Source organism: Poecilia formosa, unplaced genomic scaffold, assembly GCF_000485575.1.
Source record: "Poecilia formosa unplaced genomic scaffold, Poecilia_formosa-5.1.2 Scaffold410, whole genome shotgun sequence".
NCBI lineage: Eukaryota > Metazoa > Chordata > Actinopteri > Cyprinodontiformes > Poeciliidae > Poecilia > Poecilia formosa.
In genome coordinates, this window is record NW_006800349.1 from 67,522 (window position 1) to 78,348 (window position 10,827).

Sequence of the window (10,827 nt, forward strand, 5' to 3'; positions counted from 1 at the left end):
AGATTACTGGTTAGTTTCTGATTGAATAGAATAGATTTGATAAGAATAACATTAACAACACCTTTAACCGATCACAAAGCAATATCGTTGATTGCCTCACTCTGTCCTAACATTACTCCCACATTCAAAAGTTCTTACTGGAAACTTAACAATTCCATCTTAAAAAATGTGCTAGTAATTGATAAAGTCAAATTATTAATAAACAATTTCTGGAAAAAAGCCTTAATTGATAACAATTTCTCTAGAAATTGGGAACTCCTTAAATTTGAAGTTACAAAATATTTCAGAGAGTTTGGTGCCTCTCTATCTAAATCCAGGAGAGACGAAGAAACAAATGTAATATCCAGAATAACTGAAATTACTCAAATCTTACCTGAAAATGTATCTGAAAATGACTTAAAGGATTTAGCCATTCAACAAAATACATTAAATGAAATATATAGAAGGAAAGCAGAGGGGGTTTTGTGAGATCGAGAAGGAAATGGCTGGAGGAACAAAACACTGCATATTTCTTTCAATTAGAGAGAACCCGTGGTCGATTAATTCAATTCAATACAAAAACTTAACGTTAACAACTTTATCACTGATGATCCTCAAACAATAGCAAAGTATTGCTCTACTTTTTACAGTGAGTTGTATGAATCATGATATAATAAATCTGAATCTGAAAATTTCTTTACACATCTTTCTGAAACTAAGTCAATTATTGATGACCAAAGGAATATCTGTGATAGTTCCCTGCCTCCTGCTGAAGTCCTGTCTGCCATCAAACACCTAAAACTCAACGAATCTCCAGGAGTTGATGTTCTAACTTCAGAGTTCTACATCACCTTTGCAGAACAACTGGCCCCGTTCGTCCACCGGCTGTTTGCAGAATGCATCCATAACCAAACTCTTCCTCCCACTCTGTGTCGAGGCCTTCTGACATTAATTCCCAAACCTAAAAAAGATCCGTCTGATTCATAATTGGTGTCCAAGCTGCCTTCTTAATAACGACTATAAAATACTAGCTCACATTTTTTGCAATGAGGATGAAAAGTGTTCTTAACTTTATAATTGATGAAACTCAAAGACATATAGCTAACAACATCAGGCTGGATCTGATTGACTATGCAGATTTGTGCCATGATGACAGCCTTATATTATTTTTAGATTTCCGTAAAGCCTTTGACAACATTGAACATAATTTTATTTTTCAAACATTAGAGAAATTTGGTTTTGGCCCTTACTTTTGTGCTGCAATAAAAACCATGTATAAAAATGCTAACTGTTCAATCAAGCTTCATGCTGGTACGTCTCCCAGATTTGATCCTAAGCGAGGTGTCAGACAAGGTTGCCCGCTGTCCCCATACCTCTTTCTCCTCTGCTCTCAATTACTTTCAGATTTCATTAAACTCAACCATTTGAAAGGTAACTATATTGGTGATAAAAAGATTAGAATTAGTCAACTAGCCAACGATACCACTTTATTTTTAAAAGATGCTTCTCAGGTTTCTTTAGCAATTAATATAGTTGAGAAATTTTACAGAGCCTCTGGACTCTACCTTAACATTAATAAATGTGAACTTTTAGCCCTTAAAAATGGTAAATCATCCTCCATTTATATTATTCCTGTGAATAAATCGGTCACCTATCTCGGCATAATGATCAACAAAGATCAAAATTCCAGAAGTGCTCTGAACTTTAACCCTATTATAGAAAATGTATAAAAGAAACTAAATTCTTGGCTTCAAAGAGATTTATCAATTCAAGGAAGAATTTTGTTAGCAAAAGCAGAAGGCATCTCCAGTTTAACTTATCCAGCTTTGTCTCTTTCTGTAAATAAACAACTGAGATCATTGATAAAATGCTTTACAGATTTATACGGACAAAATAGGATTCATTATGTCAGAAAATCAATCTTAATGAATACATTTGAACTTGGTGGCCTCAGTTTTCTTGATTTTTCAACCTTAAGCAATACATTCAGTGGAATAACTTTGCCCCCAACCTGAACTGGAAAAAAATCTGATGTCTTCCAACTAAATATTTAATTATTAATAAGATCAAAGAAGTGTGTTAAGATAATCCATCATTTTTATCCCTGCAAGTTTTTCCTTCAACGATACAAAAAAGACATTGACACAAATTGTTGATTCTGAAAACTCTATGAAGAAGACCTCTGTCACTTACTCTGGTCATGCTATTTCTCATATATTTTCTGGCAAGATATTTATACATTTATTTCCCAAACAATTCTTGATGACTTTTCCCTCACTTATATAAATATGTTGTTTGGATTCTTCTCTTATCCCACGAATAAAACAAAACATTTTTATATTATCAACCTAATTTTATTAGTCTCAGAATATCATATACATAAATCTAAATTCTCAAATCAGAAACCTCGCTTTTCAGCCTTTAAAGAGGAATTCAAACAATACATTTCATCTCTTCAGTATTCAAAAAAATAGAAAAGTCATTAAGACAGTGGATATGTGCTCTCACTTTAACATCTTTCTGAGTTAACTTTTTATTTATATTTGCTTTTTGTTTAATTTGTGCTTGCTATGGAACATCCTGGCATTATTATCTTGTCTGTTTTGTTACTTATTTGTGCTGTTAATTTTTCTATTTTGTAAACCCCTTTATTGTCAATAAGAGAAAGAAAAACGATTGTTGCAGTTACTATGCTGCTAAGAAAAAATAATAAAATCAGGTTTTAAAAAGATAGTGTTATGGTCCGGCTCTTAAACCATAACAAATGAAAGGGAAGCAACGCCAGAGATAACTTAAAAGGGAATTTATTTAACAAAAATCATAACTGGTTGGGGGAAAAAGGGAGAAAGGGGAGAGAGTGGCAGGGGGACAGAAACAATGAGCTGCTTCGTCAGAGAAAGTGGTGCATCTTAAGGTGGATCTGACGTCATCTGGAGACACTGGCCAGCTGCCTCCACTTCCAATCAGCACCAATTAAGAGTCCAAAACATGGATGTTAGAGACCCAAAGGAAAAGGCCTTGGGCTGCAACAATAGAGAGAGGGAGAAAGAAAAAGGCAAGAGTGTTAATTTATAACCCAGTTTTTCTCCAAGACAGGTGGGTACACTGTGTGAGATTATCAACCATTTAGCATAATTAGTTTAGCTATGGACTGCTGTTTGCCTCCATTTCACTAGCATTTAATGAATTAAGGGAAAAAATTACCAACATATTCATATATTGAACTTGGTCCTTGTAATTTTTACCACTTAAGAACAGATGAGTCAGTCAGCAGAAGATCTAATTTTTTGTCAGGGGGCCCAAGATTCCTGGCAGTGCCCCTGGTTGATGGTACAAATATTTCAGGTCTGGTGAGAATCTACAACAATTTTGGGGTACTATTGCATCATAATTAATTAAAATTAAAAGCTGGTTTGATATGAATACGTTATCACTAAATCAGAGCAAAACTAAATTTGTGATATTCACTAACAATGAATAAAAGTGCCCTGACTGCATAAAATTAAAGGGTATTAACATAGAAAGAGTACATGAAGGTTTCTAGGGGTAATAGTAGATGATAGAATTTGCTGAAAACCTCACATTAAATTTGTCTGCAATAAAGTATCAAGAAACAGCTCAATTAAGGTCAAAGCACAATATTATCTGAATAGTAAGTCACTACAAATCTTGTATTGTTCAATGACTCAACCATGTCAAAATTTGCTCTGATTTAGCAATTGATAGTTGTAATCAACATTACAACTAGTAACTATTGCAAAAAGCAATGTCATGTCTTCATCATCTTGCTCTGTGCATTTGTGAATACTGAGAATGTTTTAGGTCCATATGCATGAGAGTCAGTTTGTAATAATTATGTTCATGTAATATAACCAGTTTGTTGGTTCTTTAGCACAGTATATTGAACAGGCATATGAAAACTTGTTCAAAATACAACAGGTATTCAGATGAATACAAGTTTTAATTTGTAATTTAAAAATTGTATTTAGTTACAAATGTCATTATTGAGTCAGTAAGTAATATAGTTCATTACATTGAGATAAGGGGTAGGATTTAAAAAGTGTTCATGTCTTCCTACTATTTTTCCAACAGAAAAGTAGTGAGCTAATTATTTTGTTCTGGTTTATGTATGCACATGATTTCTCTTGTCCTACTAATTACTTGTTTTCTTGTTTTCAAGAACCTGTTTAGAATAAATAAATTAGGTGAATGAATGTTACAAAAATATATAAAAGAAAATTACATTAAACTAGAATATCATATCAACATTTTATTCTCTGTAAAAATGATTTTGGCAGTCTGGTTTACAGTTTTACATTGGAAATATAAACATCAGCCATTTTTTATTTTTATTTTGACTGATTAGCATGGTAAATTTTAGGGTAATTAACTGCTGGCAATGTTACAGTATGTTTCTATAAATTTCACAATTTCTAAAATTTTCACGATAAATTTCATACCTGCAAAAATAATATGAAATTTAAGCTTCTTGAGTTATGGCGATTCAGTGTACTTTATAGGGTAATATAATATTGTCGGATGTTACAGTCTGTAATTGTTGATAGTTTCCAATTTTTACAGTAAATTTTACAGAAGTTATTTCACAATAAAAAAAGAAAAGGAAATCACAGCTCCCATGACTTTATACAGTCTTAGGGTCCTGAACCTGACTCCGTCTGTGTATTGTAGAGATCTCCCATGTATGTGTATATGTTCTATATTCCAGTCCGGTAGGTGGCAGTAAATGGACCAGTCCGCCAATAAAATACAGAAGAAGATGTGCGCATGCGCTCCTCTCTCAGGACAGTAGGTCGCTCTAGTCAGTGACAGGTGAAACGAACCAAACCGGTCGTTGTGTCACGAACATGGCGACTTTCAGTAAATATCTAACAGCGAAAAACTCCTGCTTAGCAGGCGGTGGCTTGCTGCTTCTGTACCTGTTAAGACACCGAAGTCAAACGCGCAAAAAACACAGGTCAGTGGTTCTTTCTTAGATTGTTCTAAAATTGTGTTAACAATTTTGAGACAGCGACAGGCTGCTGAGACATTTCTCATGTCAACCTGTTCCATGGGAGAAGGAACCTTTTTACGTTGGTTCTACACTAATCTAATCTATAGCTCATACCACCAGTATTACACCGTGTTAGTGATTATTTAGAAGGACTAAACTTGGCTGGGACTTCTCCCTCTGCTGTATCAGTGAAACTCCCATTGGCAGGTTACCTGGGATGTCATGAGAACTTGGCTTTAATCCGTCTCTGTTTTTGCTGGTTATAAGTCATTTGGAACTGGTCTTAAAATTTTTGACTCAAATTCGTATTTGGCTTAGCTGGTGATGTAGGAGATGTGAGGTAACTGCGCAGCTTCCGATTTATATTATTCTTTGTTTTTACGTCTGAGGTTAAATGCGGTAAAACACATTTCCTTTTAACAATTTCTGTTTTTCACCTAGAATTTCAAGTTGAGGTAAGTTTTCCATGTGTAATGATGTTCCTTCTTTCTGCAGAGCTTCATTTATTCAGTCCTTTCTACGACTTTATGAAATTTGTGCTACTGAGGCCTTAAAAATGTTCGGAACTGAATGAATGACTGATGAAGTTAAATGGAAACCTGCATGAGTCTTCCTGGAAGTAAATGATGAGACCCTGAAAGTTCAATAAGAAAAATGTCTGAATACCCTGTTCAAAAGCCTGACCACAGCATATCTCCCAATCTCAACACACTAACAGAGCTGGAACAGGTTAACCCTGAAGTATGAGTAAAAATCTCAGTGGTTTAATTGGAGAATTTAAAATGTCCATTTAAAATGTAGGAGTTTGCAAAGGGGGCTCCTGAAGCAGTCAGGTGATGTGCTCCTTCTACTAAAATATTCCACAATATGAGGGAAATGGGGAAATTAGTTACCTAATGAGTTCAAAGCATAAATATCATAAAATGTTTTTAAATTAGCTCGGACTTGGCCTTCATGGTAGTGCACCTAAACTGAGCCAGAAACGGTGTAAAACCATTTCATTGACACTTTTTAAAACACTGAAGTTTTCTTCTGACTTGTTCATCCATCCCTCCTTATGAAATCAAGGTTTGAGTTGACAGGTCCAGTAAGGAAACTCAAATATCCTCCCCCTGGTGACTCTCCAGCTCATTCTGATGATCTTCGAGGTGGATCCCTTCAGCATCTCCAAACAAACCTTATCCACCTCTGGCACCCTGGACCCTCAAGGCGGGTTTTGACTGTTTAATGTCCTGTGGTGGACTTTCCTCCTAAACCCTCAGAGAGTCATCTGACTCTGCCTCATAGTGACTGGATTATGGAGGTCCTCAAAGTGCTCCTTCCACCCTCAACCAATTACAGCCTGGGATGTGCTGTGTTTTCCTTTTTTCCAAAGTGAAAAGAGCAATTTTTCTAAGATGGATGAGAAAATGTTCCTTTTCTTTGCAACTTTACCTTTTCATTATCAGGAACTATTTTAACAAACAAGAATGGGTCCTCCCATTAATGTTTTCAGGAAAACTGTATCGTTAATTATGTTTTTTCATTTGTTCCCAGTCTGAAAGGAACTTCCCAACTGCTGGTGAACACAGAGGTAAGCCTCAGCAAGGCTCCCTTGGGGAAAAAGATGGATCACTACTCAGTCAGTTGTTTTGATTTGAAGCAAAAACCGATTCCTGAAATGTAAAAATTCAGAACAGCACCAATAAAAAACAAAGGGGCAAATACAATAGTTTCTGCTTGTGGAGAAACGTCATCTGAAGGAGGATTGGCTGGAAATGGACGTGATGAATCCTTATTTTCAGTGGAAAATAATATGGTAGAATGTTTAATTGTTGCAACCCTAATAGAAATAGAAAGCCAGAGTCACTGCCACAACAATAAAAACACATGGTGACATTACAGTGTTACTTTTTTTTCATTGATACAAAACAGGTTTGGTGATGATGTAGCCATTGCTGCTGAGGAAAGAACAACTTTTATGTAGGAAAATCAGATCAGTGACCAGCAAACATGCCAGACCCCAATCCAGCTGGAAGTTTGTGGTGAAGCAGGTTCATTACAAGGCTTTATCCTGCACAGCTGATCTGGAATGGTTGAATATTAGAACCTAGTTTAAGGTTATTGCATGCCAATAGTGAAGTCCTTAGATTCTTGTAACATTTTTTTTGCAACAAACAGAAACAATTGACTGAGGAGCCTCCAACATAGTCACCCATATTTTTGCTAGCAATTGTATGAATAGTGAAAATTAATTTATCACTAAATATAATTTCTTATGTCTATTTAATATAGAAAGATGGGAAAAAAGACAAAACAGCTGTGGATAAGGTTTTCTTTCTTCGAATCCTTCGAATTCTTCGCATCATGGTGCCACGTGTTTTCTGCATGGAGGTTTGTTTCATCTGAATGCTGTGATATTAACCAAACATTTTCATACAAGCCATATTAAAATTTGCAAACAACCTGCAAGACAAAATCTTGTCTTATCTTTGACTTCTGTAATACCTGGACCTTTAGTACTTAAGACAGATTATGTCCTTTTCTAAGTTTTCTTTTCAATGACTTTGTAATTGTTTTTTTAACCTAATGATTACATAAAGCCCAGTGACTGCTGGACACAGGCACCAGCCCTCTTTGTGGCCCTGCACAGATGTCCTCATGGCTGTACAGATAGCGATGCTCTTTGACCCAGAAACATTAGCTTCATAACTGCTGTCGTAATGTTGTTATCTGAACTCTAAGGTAGATCCTACGTGAGCCAAGGTCTGGAAGATAAAGGACGTTGAACACTCACTCTTCTCCTATTTTGTCACCACAGACAGCTTACCTTCTGCTCATTGCCTCCATGTTGGTGGCCAGGACCTATTGTGACGTGTGGATGATCCAAAACGGTACCATGATTGAAAGGTTAGCATGGCTTGAGGCTTGTTTTTCCAGCTCTTAGCCTCAGAAGTGCATCTTAGTTTCATGCTATCCCTCAGTCAGTAACAGGTTCATCAGTTACAAGGCATGAATTAATAAGTTACATAGTGTAGTTACAGGGTTTACAGTGACTTTAAAAACAGCTAAGGCTGACCAGATTGTTGTTGCAGGAAGCTGTCAATACTAAAACAAATATGAAATATCAGTCTTGATGCATGGGTGAGATTTAGTTGAAATGAAAATGCTGATGTAGCTGGGAAAAGAACCTGGGAATCTATGTACGACATCTGGACTGTAGGAAGAAGCCAGGCCTTGAAGCACTTTGTAGGTGAGTAGAAAGATCTCAAGATCATCAGGCAACCAATGCAGAGAAACTTGGACTGGTAAAATATTGACTCTTTTCTCCACGGTACTATGGTTGTCTAAGCAGTCTCAAGAATTCTTGCTAAAAGCGCAGGTTTGATTTGTGCCCAGCTTGAAAAACAGAGAACGATGTCATCCCAAGATTTTGCCATGGGGTTTAATGTTAGAAGCTAAACTGCCAAACTCATCAGGAAATCTGATTGAACTAGTGGTTCCAAAGAGGACAATATGTTTCATGTTGAAGAAACTGATGGACCATAGAGTTCTTCATGCCCTCAAGCCATGTGATAATGCCATCCTGCCAGGACTAGACATAACATGGAGATGAGAGTTGAGTTTTGTCAGTGAAAAGAGACTTCTTTTAATGATTAGACCAAGAGGGAAGCATGTACACATGACATGATGCCCCAATAACAAATCATAGCTGTTACAGAAGAGTAGATTCCCAGGCTGACGGATAAAATGATGTTTGATTTCTGATGTGAGCCAGTCTAGTGCTGAAAATCTTCATGAACAGATTTATTAAATATATTAGAAAAAGAAACATATTTTTCCCCCTACGTCTACATATTGCCTTCTTCCTATAGCTATTTGCTGATCTCTCTGCATGTTCTCATTTCCAGTGCCATCATTGGGCGCTCAACTAAAGACTTCAAGATCTTCTTGTTCAGCTTTATTAAATTCATGCCAGTTGTAAGTTTGTTTTGAAACCTTTTTTCTCTTATTTGTCTTAAAGTTTGATGTAAAATGGCTGCACTCCCTATGTTTTGTATGTTTATTACTATTAATTATTGGAAGGTTTTTTTTTCCTTTTTATCTAGAGAGAAGTTTATATAAAACATTTCTCATTATTCAGAACTTCTGAATGCTGCCTAATAATGTAGGTATTATTATTATTATTATTATGTTAATAGATCATTAATAATCAAAATTAGCAGACTTTTGACCCCAGTGTGTGCCAGTAAAGTTCATACTTTAGCTTAACTCTAACATGCAATCTGAATTATGTCACAAGATCTTTGAGTATTATAAAGTGTGGTTGAAAAATATCCAATAAATTCACCCAATTTTTGTTCTTTAGCATCATTGTGGTTGTAAAACAGTTAAAAAAATCAACCCCGGGAAAAAAGAGCTGCTCAAATAAACCATTGTCAACCTAAAGTTATTGTATAATAATTCCTGCTGCTGATGAATGAATTTAAACTTCTCTCTACACTCAAAAAAGTGTAATCACTTGTATTTTTTATTTATCTACTCATTACATTTTGTGGTAGTGGCCATTGTTCATAAATGGTGTGATAAGATGGTGGAAGACATGCTGCAAACGCCCCTTGGTCAGGAATCAAATCCAGACATTTAAGGCTGTATCCTCTGTATGTTGTATCTTCTACTATACCACTGATCCACGTTGCTTTCCACTATTGAATAAAGTTAGTTGTTAGTTTTAAATTTCATCTTATATATTTACGAATTGCTGCTTGGATGCTTTGTGTGTTTTTACCATTGTCTATGTATTTTACATTGTTTTTGAATGTTTGAAGTGCTTGGCTGCAAAACAACCAGGATACTGGACTGAACTGGCACCTGCTTCAAATGTTTTTGTATAACTACCATTAATTACTCTGTGTCAGTTGGGGGTTATGCATCTGAGTGAAGATCAGATACTACATTCTGTTTTAACATATTGTTAAACTAAACAAAAACCTTTTTGCAAAATTGAGCAAGTCAATTTTTTGGTATCCATCAGCCTGTTATGATGTGAATCTTCAAAATCTGCATAATAAAATGTTGACAGAACATGGTTTTGGCCATAATGAGTTTCAGTCTCTTCAGGTCTTAGGAGACTTGCTTACTCAGTTTTCCAAGAACTAAATAAGGTGAGAGAATTTAGTTTCTGTGTTCCTCTGCTCTGGAACAAACAACCTAAAAAGTGTAGAAACTATTGGTTTCTTTAACCAGGACTGAAAATACTGATGACTACAACTTACCCACAAAGATCAAAGATTTATCTGTATGTGTTGCTTCAACTTTGCTGTTATTTAGTTGTATTTAATGTCTCTTGTTTCTGTTTTTTAACTTTTCCTGTAAAGCACATATTTATTTGATGAATTAATGGAAGTATATAAATATCCTTGCCTTGCCTAATGAAGTATGATTGGGTCATTACAGATAGCTCTGGTGAACAACTTCTTGAAGTTGGGCCTAAATGAGCTAAAGTTGAGGTTCCGTGAGAGGCTCACAAAGAAGCTGTATGACCAGTACCTGCAGTAAGTCCAGCACTTTTTAATGTCATTTTTTTTAAGTGAGCATTTTAATTCTAGCATGTTGTGCTTTGAAATGTAGACGTTCTCACGTGCACATATTTTTGTAGGCATATTAGTTTTATATAGTAAAGTTCAACCCACTCATTTTTATGAATTGCCTTTCAGTTAGCTAGTAGTGGTAATTAAAAAAGTTTAAGTGGTTCTGGTAAGTTTATGTGTAAGTTTTCTTTGTGTTACCGACCGCAGTGAAGTTGTTTTCAAGTTGGATACTGGATGTTCACGCTCCGCGCAGTAAGGGACGTTTAG

General features: G+C 35.6%; 1 protein-coding gene across 1 annotated transcript in view; it reads left to right on the plus strand.

Annotated features, from left to right (window-relative positions):
• The first annotated feature begins 4,760 nt into the window (after positions 1 to 4,760).
• The window catches only part of abcd3a (ATP-binding cassette, sub-family D (ALD), member 3a), a 40,563-nt gene continuing 34,496 nt past the window's right edge, over positions 4,761 to 10,827 (plus strand). Inside the window, exons 1-6 of the mRNA XM_007576548.2 lie at positions 4,761 to 4,954; positions 6,527 to 6,563; positions 7,265 to 7,363; positions 7,791 to 7,879; positions 8,881 to 8,950; positions 10,427 to 10,524. Of these exons, the coding sequence (XP_007576610.1) occupies positions 4,845 to 4,954; positions 6,527 to 6,563; positions 7,265 to 7,363; positions 7,791 to 7,879; positions 8,881 to 8,950; positions 10,427 to 10,524 (503 nt within the window). The 5' untranslated portion in view covers positions 4,761 to 4,844. The remainder of the gene's footprint in view (positions 4,955 to 6,526; positions 6,564 to 7,264; positions 7,364 to 7,790; positions 7,880 to 8,880; positions 8,951 to 10,426; positions 10,525 to 10,827) is intronic.